Here is a 23,003-nt window from a genome sequence, read left to right as displayed (position 1 = left end):
CCTCCGGGACCAGTTTCTTTTAAATAATACCCCCTTCCGGGACATTTTGATCGGCCCCATGTTGAACATCTCACGGAACTAGAACGTGGATATTTCGTAGGTCGGATTGGTAACTAACAGTTAGCACAATTTTAGCAAAGATGGAGTTTTCACATTTTTACATGACTGGCTAGGACTATTTAATAAACAACTTGGTCACGGTTCAGTTGTTAAACACTTGTAAAAATGTGAATACTCCTTGATCATCTTTACGAAGCTCCTTGTCTCATAAAACGTACATTCTAGGCGCAGTGGATCTATTGCGCAGTCCATAAGTATAGCCATTATGATACGTGGATGCTTTGGGTAGAGATACCCTTCGACCTAAAAACAAACTTAAATTGTATGATGGTCAAGCTTGCAATAGAACATTTCTTTCTTTCGTTAGAAAATGTATCCGGGACCTAGGAACACTTTTATCAAATAAACTTATCGCACTTTTGAATGGAAACCTCGTATATTTAACATTGAAAAGCAAAACTACATTAGAGACAAAAAGCTTTGAACTTGTAACATATTTCTTATTGACAAAAAAATGGAATTCCTAGTGACTTTTCTGTAAAAGGAAAACACACAATACTATAAATTGTTGATTACAAATCCAAAAAACTATAATGGAAAATATCTAAAGACAGAAATGAAATATGATGAAACACGTAGTGAATAACGCATGAAATTGCAGATATGAAAAACACTGCAGATTTGACTTCGTGCCACGTTGTTCTGACCCCGGTACTGCAGCCAGGCAATTGCCAAAAAACCTACCACTATCTGAGGCTGGCATTGATCTGTCTCACATTTCGCCAATTGTGTACTTAAAGCAGCTGAAAGCACAACCGAGGAGTCGTTCGTATACTGACAAATCCCCTACCGAATGCCGCTCTTAGATCGTTAACTTGCAGCAGGAAAAGAACCGGGAACCCTACGAAACTCCCGGGGGAACCCCCACATGATCCGACACAAGCTCTATGCAAAACTCCAACTATACACACTGGTGGGGATCTTCCACCTAAATACCACAGTTATGTGCATATACGTTAAAATACAACCGATGATATGTTATTCGATCATATAATAATTTTGTTATTGCTAAAAAATAAAAGAATAAAACAATTTTTTTTACTTAATTTGTGATTTCTTTACTGCATGACCCTTCCCGATCACCAGCGTGGGAAGATCATTTTTTATGAGGAAATCGATCTCCGTTTGAATTGCAACTTGAGTGACTTCATTCTACCTAACCGTTGCCACAACTGTTACATGAACTGTTAAATTCAAACTTCAAATCAGCTTATTTAAAAATAATTCGTTGCATGATTTTAATGCAGTAACATTCCACATATTTTGAATAGTTAGCAAGGTACATAGTCATAGTATAAAATCTAGAACGAAAGAGAGCTTACTGTAAAAATTTTTATTTTCGAGGTGTTACTGTAGGGGAGCAAAAAAAACTTTATGGAAAATGTTCACAGATTCCTTTAAGAAACACAAAAATCTTTCATAATTTTTTATATTTAATTGCCCCAGTTTTTGAGATATTTAAATCAAATTTAACGGGTGAGGGCATTGCCCAGTTTATGAATTGGCTAATTTTATGAACCTCTTGCACCTTCCTTTTAAACTCGGGAAAGACGCAGCATTTACAGAGCCATGTTTATGTGAGAAACGTATATGAAAATCTTTCAAAACATTTTTCAAACTTATAGAATCTTCAAGATGGTGATTTGCTTATAGAAATTTCAACATCAACTAAAATCGCCAATATTTAGATAGGAAGTCGAGATCTAATAAAATCTTGATGTAAGTGGGGGAAGTGGCTATAAATGTGAAATATGTTTTGACCAGTATTCGCAAATAAATATAGGGAAAGGACCTAGCTAGGTGCATCCTTACCTTAGATGCAATGTATACATGTATGTCATCGATATTACCACGTTATGTTTTTCATGCATTCTGTGTTGAGCAACAGAAATAACAACAAATACATCAAATATACTGCAAATTATTATTTGGCTAGATAGTCAGGTCTATTTATTTTTGTTCATTGTCGAAAACTATCGTTCGAAGTTTACACCATCGCGCACCAAGCGTTAAAACTGGAAAAATCTGGAAATAAAAGATTTCGAAAAAGACAAGACTAACCAACGATACCTTGCGGGGAAGCCGGCGTTTTGACGTCATATAACGCATGCGTCATTTGCCACTAAACAAAATGGTGGTAAAACGCCGGCAAAAGTCAAATTTTTCTTGTAAATCATAAAATTTAGTGCGTGAAGCGCTCCCTGGTGATAGCCGAGCACGCCGCTCTGTGATGTCACACGAATGCGAGAGCGTTTCGCATGCATAAGCGAATTTTGATTTTTTCTTCTGGGTCTTCCCACAGAACGCTTTATTTGATTATTCTGAAATTGCACGAGTGAGGTAATAACCATCATTTGTAACAAATTTATGGTGTTTAAATGGGCCGACTTGCGTGAACGTCCCCTTTTTTATATGCTCACGCCGCATTAAAATCGTCGAATTAAAATTTAGTTCAATATATATTACTGGAAACTGGATTTTCACAATTAATCCGCTATAGATTCCGGAAACTTTGATACTTACAAAATTTTCAAAAACCTCTCGATCTTCTAAATTCTTATTGAACTTTACTAATACCTCTATACTTTGAATTGGATGGGACTCCAGATTTTTCTGGTTTGGTAGTGGACTATCTTGCGATTTATTGCAAAGCGCTGTACTTAATATTTAACATCATGCGTTAAAAACTTGACGTATTTTAGAAGTTCTATCAGTAAGCCTAAAACATTAATGAATGGTTTGTCGGCAACTATTGTCGAGGTGATTCGAAATATCTAACATCATGGAAGCTAACTAATGCTTTTTACAAGTTCGTGTACCTTATGTTGCGAAATACAAGATTTTGCTGGTTGAATTTAAATTCCAAATATTTTACTACATGGGGGTATAAGAGAGTCTTTAAAGCACGTGCGACATATCATAAAACACAATAAAACGAAATGTTCCATAAGGCGCGAGGGCTTTAAAAGCTCTTGTACACGAACGTTACACCGTTTTTCATTGCAACTGCATCAATATTAGAACCAACTGATGCTTTTAACCGTCAACAAGTATAAGAAATTGACCAAAACGTTTAGACATGCGAAAATTCTAGTATTGTTTCGCTAGTGATCATACAAGCACCAAAAATACATTAATGGTGCATTACCCTTATGGTAGTGGGCAATTTTCTAGTAAGACGCTAGGTAAGTAAACGCAGCGAACTCTAGCAATGTTCTAGTTTGAAGTGCCTCTTTAAACTGTCTGCGCATGTGCGTATCGCCGAATCAGATCTTTCACGATTCAACTTTCAACATACCGATCCACGTTAATGTACAAAATTCCAACTTCTTGTACACGTGCGTAATAAATTAAGTCACACGTAGTGTGCAGGCCCATTTTTTTTACAAGTATTACCTGACCAAACTGCAACGGTTCGTTGGGAATTAAGCAAAACCAACTCAAACCTTTCAAGCAATTTATTAAATAAACTATAAAAGTTAAACTCACTAACTGTTCAAAAAATATAAAATAATTATCACTTGCTAGGATTTTTTCGCCATCTATGCATTGTTGACTTGATAGACCCAAACGATATTTCTTCTCCAATGGTGGGACGACTGCAAAAGAACCATCAAGACTAAGACGACATAAATTACAGGAACGCCACATCAAATAGAAACTCTAGCAGCGAAATATTGCCCGGTCGCCTTACAACTTATTCTAATTGGTAATTGATGATGACTTTTTTAAGAGAAACTCGCCTGGGCTCAATTTCTCGAATAAGAGTAAACCGCACAAGTTAACGTAAAAGGGCCCTTTTAACGTGAAAAAACTGCACAATTTCAAAATTTGGCGCAAATTACACGGTGGCTCAAGAAAGTATGGAATTCCTAAAGTATTCTTTTTTATATTCGCTATCAGTATTATAATCTCTATGTATGGGTGAATCCACACAAGTTTCTTGAATCGTACCCTCTAAGGACCTTACACAGTTTCTTCAGATATGTCGCCTACAATTTAACATTACTCACAAGCTTTGTGCCTTAATTCCGAATTAGGTATCAAAGTATGAAACAAATATATGAAAAATGAATGAATGATTTTTGTGCATTTCAAATTTGTTCTATTTGACAAGTCGTTCGGAATAAAGGAATGTGAATATCTAAATTTTAGATGTTTCACCCTGTATGCATGGACAATATCTGCCGAACAGCGCGCTGCCTTCCAAATACATCTAAATGAGAATCGACGTCATTTTTGCAAATGTTAATAAAATTTTGAAAATAGATTTCGAAAACGCAGTTTTCCCAGCTATTCTCGTCATCACGCGACGTTGATAAAACTTAGTAAATATACTTATCTATCTTCTTTCAATTTAAATCGTTTTCCTTACTTACCCATTACCTATCCCCAAGTAAACTTTTGGCCAAATTAGCCCAAAAACGCTAATCGTTGCTCTAAATTTTATTCCATCACGTTTGGTCGCAAAGGTGGACCATGTAGCAGAATCAAGAGTAGTAGATGCGACTTTCAGCAATTCATTTGAATTTTGCTACTCATTTAAACTCTTTCTTTAACAACAACGTTCTTAACCAATGGAAAGACATATTTCAGTAATGAAACTTTTTCCCACCGACTTTTATTATAAAGATATAAAAATATAAATGTTTTTAATTCACAGAGCTTTAACAAGATTGCTAAACTTGTGAAGTTTTGTTATATCACAATTTTGCTATGAAAGATATACTTTGCCCTAATCTATTGACGCAGACGATCTGAATCACATAAATTATACCGTGATTTATAAAAATTAGAGTAATCACTACCATCAAAAATATGATTTCGCATCAGATAAGGCAAATCTCATGAATGGATATGAAATTTTTGGTGTCTCTCTCGACTCCGGCAAAAAGCTCATATAAATATAGGTCCGCTACTGCTTCGTCTTTTGAATATAGTGCATCAAAGTTTTAAGTATGTACGATTCCTCGAGATTATGAAATATTCATTCCAGTTTGAAATATTGCTTACTTAGTAACACCTGCGTCGTGCGTACGCTTTGAAGATCTTTAATTGTTTACCGACACTACAATTAATTTGCAGAAGAGCTTTGGCGACGTTCTGTTTTTTTTTCACTATTAACCGATTTAGCATCTGCAAGTAAAAGCGGTGAACTTACTAATCGCACCTAATGTCCTTGCCCTTAATTTCATCACGAATCAATCTTCTACCCTATTTTCCATCTCCGTTATTCCAATGTTTACTTTAGGTTTTTCGTCCACTTATTTATTGAAAATGCAACTTTCCTCCCAAAAACAAACCACTGTAATAACCCCCAGCATCTAACTATATAAGTTTGCAATTTTACAAACTAATTTAATTGCATCTCTTAGAACATAAAATACTTACTTTGCACAAACCATGTGGTAGACACTCTTCAATGTAGCACTCTGAAAATCTCGAACAGCATTCTTCAAATCGATGAGGAAGAGCAGCCTCTCGGCAGTGTTCACGTCAGGAAGATGGTTATGTGGTTGCGTTATTTTGAGCAAATCGATTTTCCCATTTAAAGGAATTGTTGCCCTACCACGACAGCCCATTTTTTTAAATTCAGCGCATGTTAGGTATCTAACGAAAACAGATTTTGAATGAGGTACCTATGAGAGCAGGAAAAATACGTCACTACGACCGTTAAGCAAGAAACTGGTATTTTTACTATCGTTACAATCTCCGCTAAAGCTCTTGGTGTTTTCCTCCCAGAGTTCGTTGCTGAAAGCGAATTTTATGCAGCATTACCAAAGAGTACGAATAAACGCAGTTCCGAATTGATTGTGAAACGTTAATCGGAAATCGCGGACGCAGATGCCGAAAATTGACAAAATCATTTCTAAGGGTATACACAAGTGATCAGACTTTCTGTCAAAATATGTCTCCGACAGTAGCAAGAACTTCTGCCAGCTAAAGCAAAATAAACATCAAACTGACATGCGCACGTGTCTGAGTCATTAAATAACCATGAATGTAATATCGAAAATCAACTAACAAAATCGAAAAAATGAAGATATTTTTTACATTTAGTCAAAGAAAGAACTTTCGTAACTAACCTGATCAAATTGCAACTCTCATCGCTAATATTGGGGCAACTATTAAACTTTGTTGTATTGAACACATTAAACGAATATTGGAGTTTTTAATGAGTTAACATGTTCGATGCGGGCGTGTATATGAAAAGAATATCAGTGCGTCTAAATACAGGGTGACCCAAAAAACTAGGCTAATCCGCGAACCAAATTTTTACCAAAGAAAAATCTGAGTGTTGCAAATTGGAATCCTACTTCTCAAAGGTTTACGATGTAAATCTTTAAATGTACAAGTTCAATTTTAATTTCTTTCTTTGCACAGTTCTTGAAATTACAAATTGAAATTTGTAGAACTTGCAACTCATTAGAGCCTTCATAGATAAGACTGTTTCAGTAAATCTACAGGGTGATTTCTGTCTTCAAAAATTTTACGGTTAGGGGATTTCATCCTCCTTTCTCGGAACACCCCATATATTTCAAGAAAAAAACTTAGTTGATTTACCGTAAAGGTGGTTCACCATGGACAGCATTTGTATGGTAAGCAAAACCATCAGCCACAAATCGTATATTGCTCGTTAACCTTTTTGTTTTTGTTCTAGGCTTTACTTTGCTATTCGTCTCAATATTAACATCCTCCCATTCCAAGATAGTGATATGATCTACCAAAAGTAAACCCCTTATTAGCATAGACTACTCCTAAAATGGGATTTCTATCTTCTGTATTTGGTGGGAAATATGGGCAATTTTCGCCTTCAGACCAATTGAACACACGTTGCAGTAAAAAGGAGATATCTGTATTTTTGATTTTGGGCGAGAGAATGAAATGTTAATATTCGAAAATATATGAAACGATTTTTTAATTATCGCTTGAATTAACGAAAATAAATATAACAAATACTATTACCTCGCCAAAGGCTATTGCACCAAGATTGTGAAGCCATAATTAATATCTTTCAAAAAAATACAGATACCTTTCTTGAATCAACCAATTCATTGCAGTTGTTTTCATTCATCATTCATCGCAATTGCGTCATCCCAATGCTTCCTGTCACATGTACAGTTGCAAAAAAAACAAAAATCGTTAAGAAAACAAAACTCTTTTTAAAAAAGATTTATTGAGTGAATTGTATAAATTACAAAAATTACAAAATCAAGTTTCTTCTTTGGGATTCATCAAGTTCGTTAGTGTTCAAATCTGGAACATAAAAAGACATCTGGAGTATGTAAAAGTATATAATTTGACAATCTACACTCCTATTTATTTGAATCTAAGCACATTTGAAATTTACAGTTTCATTCAGAATGGGCTCTTACATTCCAAAAAGAGAGCGATGAAATGTTAAATACAAAAAAAGATACATATTCCAGACTTGTCGAAATTTTTATACTTGAAACATAATATTGAGGTATACCGATATCATGAAGAGTTGTACTTAACTCAAACATCCATAAGAAATAATTACGTGTAAGTCAACATTGGATGAAAACAGAGCCATAACAAGTAAGATTCAAATACTCAAATTTAAATATGTTTTATATGACACTATTAAAGGCTTTTATAAATAATTTTTAGTCCACAATCTAATAACCCTTATTTTCAAAGGCAGAACAATTGAATGTCTACATGACGAACATTTCTAAACAAACAGGATTGGGCGTGATTCCCGTCAGGTTTAAGATTGTGCGAGTATAAAACCAAACTTTTTAAAGCAAGATCACTATACAATCTCGCAATAAAGTATGCGTATTTCACAAAAATGTTGCCGCACTAATATTTCAATTGTTTTGCCTTCCATATAATTGAAATGTTTAAACTACTTACGCTTTAAATACTAAACATATCCCTGAAGGTCAGCAAATCTGTAGGTTGGATCCTCCGCAGAACTTCGGAATGACAAAGCAGCTTGCATTTGCGGTAATATAGCACTACTTTAAGATTTTTAATATTTACATAACATTTCTGGCATAAAAACTAACTCTTATAAAATCAACCAAATTACTTCAAGACAACTAAATTCATTTGCCTGCGGGTAAAATGGGAATGCCGAGAGGTTGCAGGGAATGCTAATGCGCTGCAATTAAATTGAACAGACGGAAACCTTAAAATTGCATAAAATGTTGCATTAGAAAAATTAATGATTTGCCACACTCTTAAATCAACCGACAATGTCACCTGCGGTGGCAGAGGAAGAACTTTGCACCTTCTGTTTAAATTGAGCACAAACCCACTAATAGCAGTTTGCCAAAACGAAATTTTTGTCGACTGAAACATTGCCTGCGGCATGTACATTTTTTTTCAAGCGTTCGATAAAATACTGCATACTAAAAAGAGAATAAGGGAAAATGGAGTCTGCGACTACATCCCTCTACAAAATTCCCAAATATTTATCTATAATATATTTTTAAGTTATAGAAAACTTTGAACTACTGCCTGCGGCACCAACAGTTATATGGAAAATACTGTTGCAAAATGGAATAAATGTATTATTGCCTGCGGCATCTTCCTTGTTTATCTTCCTTAATTTCATAAATATAAGCCCAACTATGAGTTTTAACCTAACACTACTTGCCTTCACGAAATTTTCATACTTTTATTGGCCGTAGAACGGCATAATTGCCTGCGGCAACTATAATCCGTCTTCTTCATTAAATTATATCTTTAGAAGCGGATATTAATCATATTAAGTCCTGTGACGCCAACATGTATAGACATACGTTTAGCTTTGTACTATAACGCAAAATTTGTAATGTATCACGACGTACATATTTTATTAAACTACACATATTGTATTTGCAAAAGATGATTAAGTTTCCTCATCATTAAATCACTACGGTTAATAAACGTAATTTTAACTTTTTTAACGCATGGTTCTAACTATACAATTTCTTATGTATGATTGATAACGCCACCTCTCAGCAAAACCATCACATTTAGTTTTATCGTTACCGTTTTACAGTTTTTCATACGTGTTCTCTTATTTTAACAGCAAATATTATATGGAAGTTAACAATTTATATAACTTGATAATGAAAATTCTATGTTAAACTTAATGACATGGAACATATTTAAACGCACACAAATGGGTTGCAAATTTTTGAAATAGTTACTACTTAAATATTTCCTAACACCCATCAGAAACTCAAAGCTTAAAGTAAAAACCTGGAGTAGTCAATGGATGTTAGGAACCCAAATTTAGAAATCGTTCGCCTGCAATAAGTATGCAGACGAAGCTGGTTGAGAAATTTCGTTTACTGAAACAAATGCAAGCCACAAGTGACTATTTATTCTAAGTAGGAACATGCCATATTTCCTTTACATCTGTTAATTCAGGAAACATGACACAGTTGCTTTTTGTCAAATATCTTTGCAGAAATCTTTTGCGAATATTTAATATTTTAGAAAAGTATATAGATAAATATAGATTTTATCCTGCTATAAATATCTTTTATAGCATGATGACAATCCTTGACAGAAAGACTAAAATAGGCAGCCTACAAGTTACGTATATACTGTAATTGTGAAGATGGTTGAACCCCTCAGTTTAAATAAGTGATTGGTAAAATTGAGATTAAACTGAATATATCCCAAATGGGGTTAACCAGTCATAAAAAAATATTACATCAATTGCATAGGTTACCAAAAAATAAAATCTTTGAGATTGAGCTGCATTAAAATATAACTTTGAAATCATTTACTTACTACCAATACCTACCCAAAACGCCCATCTCAATCCGTGAAATTTTTTACATCTGAAAAGTAATTTCTATCCCATTTCCATGTTAAAATTAAAATCTTTCAAAATGGTAACAATAAAATCAATAAGGTTCTTAGAAAACTCTAACAACCTTTGAAAATTTCATCTGTCACTTTTAAGAGGCTAGATACTTTGTGCCAAGTTTTTTTTTCAACAAGAACAATGTGGACTTGTTGACATATAAATCTCAACACAATTTATCTAGACTATGACAAACAAATTGATTGTGAAAATCATAAAGTCATTAACACAACCAATCTGTAAATGCAAGGACATTGTCATTTCAAGTAAAATGACAACAAATTGAAGGAGTTAGGCCTAATTAGACCTAACTACAAATGGGGGAGTCAAAAGGAACTTTTGCAAAATTTTACAAAAGATCTTAATAATGATAACACAATAATACAATTAGAAATATAAAAAAATCTTTCAACATTTCTCATCAAATTTTGCACAACAGTAACGCAAAAACACCACTTTACCAGACTTAAAAGTTTTCAATGTGCATATAAAAAATTAAGGCCAAATCACATATGTGCTTAGATGATGAAATTAAGTCAAGCAAAGAGGTGTTACCCATGTATCATATAGCTGATTAAATAAAATTATAAACAGCTACTTTAACTTTCATAACTACAAAAAAAAAATGAAACACCAACATTGTGACAACACAATATAGGGTTGATCAAATAAAATATTAAAGGTTTTGAAAAATGTGAAGAGACTAGAAAAATTCAAAAATTTATAGGTGAAGATCAAGTACTAAAACCTACAAAATTTTGATTATGCCAACAAATTTTCAGTTCACACAATCAGAACACATCTTCCAAACCATCTTTAACACCCAAAAAAAGGTCATAATGTGAAATATTCCCTTCTCATGTGTTGCCATACCAAGCTATATAACACATAGGTTTACAACTTAATAATCAAAACACCTACCTTGACCCTCGCCGGTGCCGTCCGTACTTGTTCCTGCCTGTGGTTCTTCACCTTCCATCATAGAATAATCTTCAGTATCATCAACTGTATTATCATCCAAGTTTTCATCAAAATTGTCATCGCCATCGTCAGGAATTGTTACAGATTGGTTTAGGTCATAAGGTTCAACCTTGAACTGTACCGAACTACTGTCAACCCCCGTCGACGACGGTTCAGTCTTGGCTATTGCAATGGGTGCGGATTGAGAATCATTGGAAGAAGCACTTAATCTAGGTCGTTTCACGGCAGGGGTAGTAGTAACTACAGGTGTGGGAAGTTGCTTTTTTGGTCTAGGTGAGGGTTTATACGACTCGTCAATATGACGAGCCGGTTTTTCTTGTACTGGTTCGGAATCGGCGTCGGTTGAACCCTGAAATTAAAAGAAAACAACACTTACCTTTCAAATTTTATTGAAAATAAAAATATATAAAGGTGCCCACTCATTATATATGAAGTTTTAGACACGTAATGTAGGCAAATCTCCATGCAGAAAGATGACAACTGTACCAATTATCCTTTTAACTTTAGAATTAGTTATTGAAGGCAAATTAAGAAGCAACCAAAAGCAAAATTAAACAGAATAAAAATCAAAACATTGGATTATTTTCTTTCCACAAGATCATAACATTAATTAACATTTGAGTTGCACTTTGCTTAAGAACGTTTTCCCCTGCACGCGATGCAGCGATTAGGTGCGCGGCAGCATTGAAATTTTATTAAACTTAGACAACATGGCGCATTAGCAGGAAATGGACGCCGCCCAAGAACATATTGAATATTAAGATTATGATGGGCAAACAGGCAAATATAAACATCATTGTTATCAACGAGTTAAGCAAAAGTGCACATTAAGCGCATGAGTTTCCACCATACTATGATTTGTGCGCCCAGAAAACAATTTTACTAAATTTAAACATGGCGGGAAATGGACACCTCCAAAACAAGGAATTAAACAATAATATTATGATCCAAAAACATGCGAAATAAAAATACCATTGTTTTCAATAAAAATCAATATATTAAAACAATACTTACGTTTCCATCTCCGGTTAGCCCCTTAATTTGTAAGGCCTCTGCAGTCTTAATGAAGGTAGTTAAATTATCTTGACTAACTTGCACCTCTCCTTGGTACATAAACTGTAATAAATCACTAATGGCTACATAACTAACATCTTTCATAAACACGATCGGGTGCTGACACGGATTTGTTTTAAAAAGCTCTTTAAAATATGGGCTGCATACGGACAGCACCATTTTGTGGGCTTTGAGAAACTTGCCCTCCACGGCTAAAGTCACATCAACCAGATCCCCACTTTCGAGTAATGAATTCATACCCGAACTCATATTCTTGTGGAAATTGTCCCAACATAACGAAAACTGTTCCGACGCCATGGTCGGCAATCTGCAAAGAAGGAATACGTTTTTCAAACAAACTGCACTGCACTGACTGGGCATTACGTTACGACGCCATCATGGCTCCTATTCGTACATAGAGAACGGGAGCCGGTTGACCCGTATTGTAGGAAGTATTGTTTGCACTTACCTTTTTTTAAACTTCCCCACGCACCAAGATTATTTTTTACACCGCTCACAACAAATAACGGACTGCACCGACGGTTTTGGGCAAAAAATCAAGTTTATTTCACGCACCCACCTAAACTGTAACGCAAAATCTGGTAAAATGGAAGGGATCCTAGGGATTATGGGTAAAAGTCGAAAAAAGGACGCGACTCCGCGTAGTTAACGGAAGTACAGTGGCGCTTCCTAGCGGATACTTCAAATGTGTTCAAAGGCTAAAGTGTTCGAAATGTTCATACTCTAAATCCAGAATTGCAAATTTCTAATTATGACGTTTAGAAAGTTGTCAGTTGTCATTAATAGTTGTAAATAATGAAAATGGACCCCTTTGGGGGACCAGATTTCCCGCGAAAAACAGAAGAAATTGTAGGTAATGAAGACCTGAACAAGTCAAAAAGAAAGTTATGGATAAAGATAATAAATTGGACCGTTTCCTGAAATTAGGAAAAGCAGGAGAAGGGACGTACGGTGTAGTGTACAAGGCCAAAAATAAGCTAACTGGCAAAAATGTGGCTCTCAAGAAAATTAAAGTGAAAAAGTAAGGTATTTTTCACTGAAGATTCAGCTTAGTAGTAGGTAATTTTGCATGGGAAGAACTCTATTATTTGCTCAATTAGATACTTCACTGGTGATTACCAAAAGCCAAAAAAAGTCATCTAAAAAAAAATTAGTCTTTAATTTTTTTAGTTTTGTGCATGAACACTAACAAACTTTGCTTAAACTTTATGGAATATATTTAATGTAGTCAGCTGGAAGAGGTCTATCTGTGTGTTATACAATGAATCTTATACATTACACACTGAAAAGTAATTCACATGTGAGACAGTGTACTTTCAAGTTTATAAATATGTATATGTTGTTAAATGTCAATTTATTTAGTAAGATTCTGTTATTTACAGATTTTACAATATTGTGCATCTGATATATTTTATGTAGCAATAGGTTTATTTTTATTTTGAGCAAAAATATTTTTTTTTTAATCAGGAATATTTTTTCCTACCATTGCTACATAAGCTATAGTCATAATTATTGATTTGCTTAAAACCATCATTCCTCAAAAGGTTCTACAACAAAGGCTGTTCTGAAGGTGTGCCTTCAACTGCTATGAGAGAAATAACATTATTAAAAGGAGTGCGCCACTCATCTATTGTGGAACTCTTGGATGTTATGTACACCACTGATCAACTATATTTGGTGTTTGAATATTTGGAATTAGATTTAAAAAAATACATGGATAATAGTAAACATCCATTTGATCAAGAGTTAGTGAGGGTAACATATATTTTGAAAGTTTTATAAACCTATAACTCAAACAATATTTACTTTAGAATTATATGAAGCAACTGCTAGATGCAATGGCTTATTTACACTCACATCGAATATTACACAGAGATCTCAAACCTCAAAACCTATTGGTAGATAGAGAAGGCCATATTAAGTTGGCAGATTTTGGACTCTCCAGGTCATTTTCATTACCTACAAGAACATACACACATGAAGTTGTTACCATGTGGTATAGGGCCCCAGAATTGCTTTTAGGTGAAAAAATGTATTGTACTGGTGTGGATATTTGGAGCCTGGGGTGTGTCATGGCTGAAATGGTGGGTATTATTCACCTTTATCTTTCAGTTCTCTTCTATTGCTAAATTTTTAGTTATTGAAAAGGGCATTGTTTCCCGGAGACTCAGAAATTGATCAATTGTACAAAATTTTCAAAGTGTTGGGAACGCCAACTGAAGAGAGCTGGCATGGAGTTAGTTTATTGCCTGACTTTAAGCCTCTTTTTCCTCAATGGCAAGGACAAAACTTCCAGAATATTTTTAGATTTCACTCTCTGGAAGAAGAGCAACTTTTAGAAGTAAACTGGCCAATTCAGTTATGATACAATACAAATATGTATATTTTAGTGTATGTTAGTGTATGATCCAGCCAAAAGGAAGACTGCAAAGGAATTGTTGAAGTTGAATTACATAAAGACTGCTAAACTAACAACACCTGATTTGAGTGCTTTTCCTGTGGATGAAGTGACAGATGAAGCTGGTCCTAGTTAATTTCATTTCAGTATATATAATTTTTTTTAATATTTTTTGTAATGATGTAAGTAATTATATTTTATTTATTATATCAAAATCATTTCAAGGTTTTATTGCTCCTTACCTCATAGTATAAGTAATATAAAAACATAACAAAATAATTATAAAAATTCAAGTTGGTTAGGTTATTCTTCATATCATATTCAGACTGTTAAACTCAATAACATTATAGAGAAATTTTACTAAAGAACACATATTATCGCAAAGAAATACCTAATTAAGTAATAAATTAATTAGAAGCATTTTTAGAATCTAATACACAGACAAATATCTCTGCATTTTTGTTTGATTACCCTTTGTAACTACAGAGATGTGATTATCATCATTTCCCACAACTTGTAATAAAATAATAATGAAATAAATCTATAACAATAGACATAAAAGCCATTAATTAGACCACTGTTATCTATTTTCAAAAGTTTCATTTGAAGTCAATATTTTCAATCCGCAATCTAAGAGCAGTCAACAATTTTTCATATACATCTAAAGTTTCTAAAGGAGTTCTACCAAATTCATCAATTATTTTATTTTCCTCCTCAGTATTTGAATGTATCTGTTTCTCCAATTCATACTTGTGTGCCTGAAGCACAGCATTTCTTGCTGGCAAATCTAAATTTTCAAAATTTTCTATAGTTAGTACTTCCTTTTTTTCTTCATCAGTAAGTTTTCTAGGGTGGTTGTTGGAAGGTAAGAGTAGGCCAAGAAATACACATCTATCTATGTCAACATAATCTTCAATATTCTGGGTTAATTGAGTTTTCCGATAGGAAAACCAAGGTCGGCACAAAACCTACAGAGTAAATGTAAGATAGGAATGTTTACATTCTTAACTTTTTTAAAAGTTTGAATAAAAGCCAGTTTTTACCTTGCATTCAATGCTATGATAATCATATGCATTTTGATATTGTGGATCACAACTTGTATGTTCTTGGATGATTTTTTGCTTCACAGGAGTGAAGGCTAAAACTTGTAATTTATTATAAGAGGTTAGAAGCTGGTCCTCTATATGAACATCTGATATTTCAACATTTTTAATATCATGAACTGGATGTTCCTCACTTAGCTTTGGTACATCCATTGGATCATCAGAACCCCCTTTAATCAAACTGTCCTGACTAGATTCAATATTTTGAGAGGGCAAATCTACTTCTGCATTATGTTCACATTCATCTTCTTTTTTTATCATATCATCAAAATCTAAAGTCCCATTTTCAAATCTTGTCAAAAGTTCCTTATAATCCCAATCTAAATTGAAATTTATATTGCCAGGGGTGGCTGGCATTTGGATTTTTGTGGGTGGTAATTTCATTTGTTTGCAATTTAGCTCTTTTCTTTGCATTGCCATAAATGCCAATTTAGACTGACTTGAGTCTTTAAAAGGGAATTCAGGGGGTTTATAATTTTCTGTTTCATTGAAAAAAAGATTAGTGCCTAGTGAATGCTGGTAGGTACCTAAAAGAATAGATTCTAGATGAGCCAACTTGAATAAATAAATGTAAAAATATTAAGATGTGCTTCAATATAAGTTGTTTAAAATATTTCATTTGTCTTTCAAATTGATTGTACAGAAACCTTTAAATATCAAATCATTGACTTGAACCAATGGATTCTTTTCCTCAAGATTGGCTACTCGCAGAAAGATCTTATTGTTAAGTAATTCACTTGGTAATTTGTCATTGAAATCCAAAAATATTAATTGTTCTTCGATATCATCTTCTGTGGTATTATTTATCTCCATCTTTTACGAAGTTAAAATAGGGAAAAGAAATATTCAAGAACTAATATGTATCAAACACAGAATATCTTTAAATACTAATTTGTTTGTTTGGTTTAAATAACAAATTTAGGTTATGTTGCTATTTTTTGTTTTGTGCGTCTTCACTTAGATGGCTTAACCAAATGGGGTATTTAGCCAGGAAAAGGAAAGTTTTTAAGGTTTTGGTGAAGGAATATTACGATGATTAGCTGACAGATGAACTGTAAACAAGGCTTGATGTAACAAAATTCACGTGCGTTACGCTTAGTATGTTGTATAATGGGTAATTAGGTGAAATTAATTACAATAACTTCATTAAAATTTGTTGCTATTTTCAAGTCGAGCAATTCAAACGTTCAGAGCTTGAGCCGATGTCCACCTTTTTCCTGTCACAGTGACATATCGTAACATAACCTCAAAATAATCGGTTTTGGCGCCAAATGCTTAGTTAATATTTGCAGTTTGCATTATAAGTTTTTATTATTTTTTCTCGTAATTGTATTAAAATTTGGTGTTTATACATATTTTAAAAGTGTAAAAATATTTCCAGTTATTTATAGAGTTTGTTTTGTTTTTCCATTTTCGAGTTATCAACGTTCGCCTTACAATTTAGAAAAGACCACACTATTTGTCTACAATGTCTAGAAGGGTACGTAATAGTACATCATTGTTATCTTCCATTATATGTAATTGTATTTAAATTATTTGCTGTTTTAATGCAAGTATTAACATTTATTCTAAAATGTTAATAAGATTGCATCCAAGGGACTCATTGTTAACATGTGCCATCAAACATTCTCTGAAACATATGATCACTAGTAAATTTTCCTAATGGCATATTCATATTCCTCATCTGAAATGTAATTTCCCACATCGTTCTCTAGAGAAGAAAGTATATATCACAGGGAGGTTCAGCACAGTTTTACTAAGTAAATAGGGTACTTGTAAAAGTTAGTTTACACCAAGTTGACTACAATAAATTTGAGGTTGCAGTGTGTGTGCAGCAAGCCTATCCAATTAATTACAATATAAGGAATACTTAAAAGGTTTGATAGGTTCCTTAAGATAACGTTCAGACTAAAATCAATATCTGAACTCAAGATATTGAATGTTTAAAGTCAGATATTTACACGCTTTTAAATATAAATATTGAATATGTTACTGAACTTTGCAGTTAAAACTGATGCAATTCAATAGTTTTCATGATATTCATTTATTCATCTTTATTTATAAGTACCTTTTTAATCATTTGATTTAACTTACATATTACTCAACAAAATGTGCATTCAAAATTTCAACAATTTTTAATCTTTTTAATTTTTGCTCTTCATCAGACATTTCTGCTAATGATGAGGCAACAAACTGTCCAAATATCACATTCTTGTCTGATATGTGACAGTCCACATTATTTGAGTGAATTGACTCATGAGATTGTATAATAGGATCAGGTACATTGCTTTGATGGTTCAGACTTTTCAACTTTACTTTAGAAGTTGAAGATGAAGCAGATATAGAAAGAAATGTTGTTGGTATGACTTCGTCATCTGAAATGCCCTTTACTGCTGTCTGCCTGCTTTCTGAATCTGACATAGCAGTCATCATTTGCTCTGTATCCCACACTGCATCCTTTGAAACTGAAGAAATCTGCGGGGGGCGCGATTTTAAAATGTTGAAAGTTCTCCTATAAAGAGATTGCTGACCATTTAACAAAGATACTAATTAACAACCTCACTTTCTTCTGGATACATGTTTCCTCATAAAACTCATTGCACTGTACAAGGGCCAGGACGACTCTTGGGCCTCGTTACCTGAAGGGGTTGAGGACAAAGTTCTTCGCTCTTTGGCAAATTTTTCACGAAGATATCTCCACAATTTTTGCACATCTTCAACTGTATCAGATATTCAATATTTTTTAAAATTAAATCAAGAGAGATTTGATACATTTTGTAGGTACTTACCAGATATGGACATTTCAGTTGCAATAGTCTTCCATGCATTATTTTTTTTATTAACATCTTTAAAATCTTTTGAAGCTTTATCAAATAAAAGTGGAAATTTTTGAACTAAAACTATTAAGAGATCTTCCTGGCTCATATTTAGGTTTTATAAATTTAAATGCAACCAACATAAAGAGGATCCAACACGGCAGGTACCGAGTTAAACTAAAACTAATCCCAGAAATTTTGAATCAGTAAAATGCCTGATTTATCAAGTTGTATCGTTAAGACAATAAAATTTCTTCCTTTACGGTAACGACAACCACAAAACCTAACCTCATTCCCCGAATTACATTCTTTTATTGTTAAACAGAGATAAATTTATTGATAATTAAATCTATAAAGCCCCGAACAAACCGCATTGAGTTTTTGTAAGTAAAAATAATTGTTAAACTCGCTTTTATAAACAGAATCAGCGAATGTAAACAATGCACTCTCATTAAAGGAACGTTATCGTAGTATGTCGTAGTCGTAATTTCGTTACGGCTCGGCTTAACGTTAACGAAATGTCACGCTGAATAGGGGACTTTAACTGGCTATGTTATGTGTGGAGCTTGAATTTCTAGAAATGCAACATAATAAGCATAGAAATAATCAGATTTGTGTTTGCTCCAGAAATTCCTCAGGCAACTGCTTGCTTGTTCTTCTCTATTGCTCATTGCTCAATATTCTATAGGCTGAAGATGAATCGCCCGCACCAACTCCACGATCCAACATGTCATCTCCAGCTCAAGAACTGGAACCGTTTGAAGATGAAGGTCTCTTGGGGGACCTTGATGCAGATATGGAAGAAGAGGAGGGCGAAGAGCTCTTTGGAGACAATATGGAAAAGTATCTTAACTCTCTTCATATTTTTGACTAATCATTGAAACTTTTTTTTTGTATTTTTTAGTGATTACCGCCCCATGCCGCATTTGGATAGATACGATGACAGATTGTTAGATGAAGAAGATTACGATCCCATGTCCATTGAGGATCGTTTGGCGGCAGAAGCAGATCTAAGGCAGAGAGATAGAGATCAGGGAATACTGAGAAGGCATGATCGTGAATTATTCTACGATAAAGATGATGATGAAGATCCGAGGAATAAAAGGAAGAGGGCTGAAAAGGCGGCTGCCGGTGACCAAGAGGATCAGGTAATTTACTTTTTTTAAAATTAATATTGTTGAATTATTTTATATGATTAAGGATATGGTTGAATCTATTGAAAACTTAGAAGATACCAAGGGATATACTATCAAAGACTGGGTTGTCATGATGGGTCCTAGAATTGAAATTAGTAATCGATTTAAGAATTTTCTGAGGACCTACGTAAATAATAGAGGGCAGTATATTTATAAGGAAAAAATACGGAGGATGTGTGAAAACAATCAGGTATCTATAGAAAATGTATATTATTAGAAGGTATTTAAAAAATATTTTGTTTATTTCTAGTCGAGTTTTACAGTGGAATTTCCAAATTTAGCTAACAAGGAGCATGTCCTTGCATACTTTCTCCCTGAAGCTCCTTTTCAAATGTTAGAAATTTTCAATGAAGTTGCCAAAGATATTGTCCTATCCATGTACCCAAGTTATGACCGAGTGACTAACGAAATACACATAAGAATATCCGATTTGCCTCTTATTGAGGAGTTAAGAACTTTTAGGTAATGTCTACATCCATTTTGGTAGCCTTGTATTGATTTTCTTGCATTTTTGTCTAGAAAATTGCATGTCAATCAACTAGTCAGAACACTCGGAGTAGTGACTGCAACTACTGGGGTTTTGCCGCAGTTATCTCTTATCAAATTTGACTGTAACAAATGCGGGTTTGTGCTTGGGCCTTTTACCCAAACGCAGGATATGGAAGTTCAACCGAACTCCTGTCCGGAGTGTCAAAGCACTGGACCATTTTCAGTGAGATACTTTGATTTTTGAACTGGTCTTCATAATACTTTTGCAATGTTTTTAATAGATAAACATGGAACAAACTGTTTATCGAAACTATCAAAAAGTCACGTTGCAAGAATCTCCTGGGAGAATCCCTGCTGGCCGGGTACCTCGCTCGAAAGATTGTATTTTATTAGCCGATTTGTGCGATCGTTGCAAACCGGGCGATGAGGTGGACATCACTGGTATTTATACCAATAGCTACGATGGGTCTCTTAACGTGGATAACGGATTTCCGGTGTTTTCCACGGTGATATTTGCCAATCACTTAGTGGTAAAGGATTGCAAACAGATAGTGCAGTCGCTGACGGATGACGATATTAGTGCCATTATAAAGATGAGCAAGGACCATAGAATTGCAGACAGGATTATTGCATCTATAGCACCGTCCATTTTCGGACATGATTTCATTAAGAGGGCGTTAGCTTTGAGTTTATTTGGGGGCGAGGCAAAAAATCCAGGTAAAGCTAAAAGTGTTATTTTCTTGTATTGATTTTGTAGTATTCTTCTGTTAGTCCATATTTGTTCTAGACCAACTCAAAGTGACCTTTCATGGGCCCGATTTAAAGTTTTTAATTAGTTATAAGATATTTTCCTAAGGTGCCTTGTTTAGTAATTTGAGGACTCATTATTTTACAGGACAAAAACATAAAATTAGGGGCGACATAAACGTTCTTATTTGCGGCGATCCGGGTACCGCCAAGTCACAGTTCCTAAAGTTTGTAGAAAAAATCGCACCCAGAGCGGTTTTCACCACCGGCCAAGGAGCCAGTGCCGTAGGTTTAACTGCTTATGTTCGCAAAAATCAGGCCACACGTGAATGGACCTTAGAAGCCGGTGCTTTGGTCTTAGCCGACCAGGGTGTTTGTCTTATTGATGAGTTTGACAAAGTAAGCTTAAATTTATGACCAAATCCTTGCTAGGTTTACTAACTACAAACTCTAATATTTATTATTTCCTCTCTTCGTTTCATTATTAGATGAACGATCAAGACAGAACATCAATCCACGAAGCTATGGAACAACAATCAATTTCCATATCGAAGGCGGGTATTGTCACCAGTTTACAGGCTCGATGCTCGGTAATTGCAGCTTCGAATCCTATAGGAGGTCGTTATGATGCTAGTATGACGTTTACGGAAAATGTAAATTTGTCCGATCCCATTTTGTCGAGATTTGATATTTTATGTGTCGTGAGGGATGAAATTGATCCTATTCAAGACCAACATTTGGCCAGGTTTGTTGTAAATTCCCATATACGTCATCACCCGTCGAAGAAGGAGGCAGAAGAGGCTGTAGTCGAGGACGATATGCAAATTCCTCAAGAAATGCTGAAAAAATATATTGTTTATGCAAGAGAAAACATTCATTCTAAACTACAAAACATGGACCAAGATAAAGTAGCCAACATTTATACTCAATTGCGGCAAGAGTCTCTAGTAAGCCAATAAATGCAATTTGATTAGCAGAGTGTTACAGTGTATTTGTACTCTTAGGCAACAGGAAGTCTTCCTATCACAGTTCGTCACATCGAAAGCATAATTCGTATGAGTGAGGCTCACGCCAAGATGCATTTGAGAGAGTATGTTCAAGAAGATGACGTTAACATGGCTGTGAGAATGATGTTGGAAAGCTTTGTAGAGACGCAGAAGTACAGCGTTATGAAGTCTATGAGACAGGTAAGTAGAACCTTTCCATTGGCAATCGATAATTTTAATCTCTCATAATACAGTTTGGAGCTTTACTTGAAGCGATTTATTATCTTGACTACAAAGTTTTCTTTTTGTGATTTGTGATAAAATTTTCTTCACTCGCAAATTCGGATTTAATTTTTAAAATGAATTTCAGATTTTCCAACGGTACTTATCCTTCAAAAAAGATCACAGTGAACTGCTGTTCTACATTTTACGACAACTAGCTCAAGACCAGCTCACATTTCAGAGAGGTACCAACGAAAAGGAAACTCTTATCATCGAAATCGATGAGAAGGATCTGATTGATAAGGTAAAGTTAAGAATAAATAAGAGGTGAAATAAAAGAATATTAGTAATACCAAGATCGATTGGGGCAGAACGTGTATTTTGGTTTGCAGATTTTTAAATATTCATCATTAATACTTGCAAATATTATACCGAAACTTGAAACTTGTTGCTTTTTTTCAGGCGAAACAAATTGATATTAACGATCTGAAACCGTTTTATCAAAGTAAAATTTTTGAAAACAATCACTTCGTCTACGACAGCAAAAGGAAGGTTATAATTCACACTGTTCCTGAATCCATAGCGGAAGATTGATTTGATGGTAAGGTGCGCGTTTGGATTTACCATGTATTGAAAGTTAAATTTTAAGATAAACTTAACAAAATATTAGTTTTTATCAGGTCATATGCAAACAATTGCCGTTAGGTATAAGTCTGCACTCATCACAGTTCTTTGTATAAAATGTGCTGTTTTAAGCATTAATTGTATTTCAAATAGATAACCATTGTTAACAAAAATTCTCACATTACAAATTAAACCATGTATTTTTTTATTTTATTATATAAAACATATAAAATATACACGTAAAATAATAATAAATGTAATAATAGGTGAACGAATATGTTTTCTCTTTGAGCCAATTTACAGTAATTTAAGCTAAAAACGATTTCGATCAGAACATTCGGCGAAGTCGAGAGAGCCAGAATGAGACAAGAAAACGGATAAGAGAAGACTAGGGGGAAAAGACGAGTAT

The 23,003-nt window shown here is 34.2% G+C and overlaps 5 protein-coding genes and 1 long non-coding RNA gene across 23 annotated transcripts in view; 2 read left to right on the top strand and 4 right to left on the bottom strand.

Annotated features, from left to right (window-relative positions):
* LOC136339560 (protein tramtrack, beta isoform-like) overlaps nucleotides 1-12,614 on the bottom strand; it is a 63,050-nt gene extending 50,436 nt beyond the window's left edge. For 16 of the 17 annotated variants that reach the window (XM_066282935.1, XM_066282929.1, XM_066282928.1 and 13 more), the window contains exons 1-3: nucleotides 12,462-12,614; nucleotides 11,954-12,320; nucleotides 10,880-11,288 (exon numbers count right to left, since the gene is read on the bottom strand). In XM_066282935.1, coding sequence (XP_066139032.1) covers nucleotides 10,880-11,288; nucleotides 11,954-12,310 — 766 coding nt within the window. In that variant the 5' untranslated portion in view covers nucleotides 12,311-12,320; nucleotides 12,462-12,614. Of the gene's footprint in view, nucleotides 1-3,563; nucleotides 3,720-5,511; nucleotides 5,731-6,684; nucleotides 6,842-10,879; nucleotides 11,289-11,953; nucleotides 12,321-12,461 lie in introns of those variants that run through there. The other variant, XM_066282936.1, reaches the window with a different exon arrangement.
* On the bottom strand, nucleotides 7,279-10,873 carry LOC136339566 (uncharacterized). The gene is made up of 2 exons (XR_010732159.1): nucleotides 8,005-10,873; nucleotides 7,279-7,377 (listed from the first exon to the last, which is right to left on the bottom strand). It is a non-coding gene; the product is annotated as an uncharacterized lncRNA (long non-coding RNA).
* Nucleotides 12,615-12,778: 164 nt separating the features above from the next.
* On the top strand, nucleotides 12,779-14,629 carry LOC136339563 (cyclin-dependent kinase 2-like). The gene is made up of 5 exons (XM_066282942.1): nucleotides 12,779-13,034; nucleotides 13,558-13,768; nucleotides 13,825-14,097; nucleotides 14,151-14,354; nucleotides 14,404-14,629. Exons 1-5 carry the CDS (start codon nucleotides 12,901-12,903, stop codon nucleotides 14,545-14,547), a joined length of 966 nt encoding a protein of 321 aa, XP_066139039.1. The 5' UTR covers nucleotides 12,779-12,900; the 3' UTR covers nucleotides 14,548-14,629.
* LOC136339562 (general transcription factor 3C polypeptide 6) lies at nucleotides 13,154-16,614 on the bottom strand. Its single transcript, XM_066282941.1, has 3 exons — nucleotides 16,162-16,614; nucleotides 15,455-16,041; nucleotides 13,154-15,379 (listed from the first exon to the last, which is right to left on the bottom strand). Exons 1-3 carry the CDS (start codon nucleotides 16,325-16,327, stop codon nucleotides 15,011-15,013), a joined length of 1,122 nt encoding a protein of 373 aa, XP_066139038.1. The 5' UTR covers nucleotides 16,328-16,614; the 3' UTR covers nucleotides 13,154-15,010.
* Nucleotides 16,615-16,818: 204 nt separating this feature from the next.
* On the top strand, nucleotides 16,819-22,865 carry Mcm2 (DNA replication licensing factor Mcm2). Of its 2 annotated transcripts, XM_066282915.1 has the most exons (13): nucleotides 16,819-16,994; nucleotides 19,019-19,173; nucleotides 19,235-19,478; nucleotides 19,531-19,716; nucleotides 19,777-19,988; nucleotides 20,046-20,238; nucleotides 20,297-20,732; nucleotides 20,911-21,161; nucleotides 21,251-21,709; nucleotides 21,767-21,949; nucleotides 22,119-22,274; nucleotides 22,433-22,571; nucleotides 22,641-22,865. In XM_066282915.1, the coding sequence occupies exons 1-12, from the start codon at nucleotides 16,983-16,985 to the stop codon at nucleotides 22,562-22,564; spliced, it is 2,619 nt and encodes an 872-aa protein (XP_066139012.1). In that variant the 5' UTR covers nucleotides 16,819-16,982; the 3' UTR covers nucleotides 22,565-22,571; nucleotides 22,641-22,865. The 2 variants fall into 2 exon arrangements, with proteins under 2 accessions (XP_066139012.1, XP_066139011.1); XM_066282914.1 differs by having other exon boundaries at nucleotides 22,433-22,865.
* Nucleotides 17,540-18,824, bottom strand: LOC136339565 (transcription factor Adf-1-like). The gene is made up of 3 exons (XM_066282944.1): nucleotides 18,304-18,824; nucleotides 18,078-18,234; nucleotides 17,540-18,026 (listed from the first exon to the last, which is right to left on the bottom strand). Exons 1-3 carry the CDS (start codon nucleotides 18,437-18,439, stop codon nucleotides 17,612-17,614), a joined length of 708 nt encoding a protein of 235 aa, XP_066139041.1. The 5' UTR covers nucleotides 18,440-18,824; the 3' UTR covers nucleotides 17,540-17,611.
* Nucleotides 22,866-23,003: the final 138 nt, after the last annotated feature.

Source organism: Euwallacea fornicatus, chromosome 5, assembly GCF_040115645.1.
Source record: "Euwallacea fornicatus isolate EFF26 chromosome 5, ASM4011564v1, whole genome shotgun sequence".
Lineage (NCBI taxonomy): Eukaryota > Metazoa > Arthropoda > Insecta > Coleoptera > Curculionidae > Euwallacea > Euwallacea fornicatus.
Note: the sequence above shows the minus strand (reverse complement) of the source record. Positions and strands in the feature narration are given on the sequence as shown.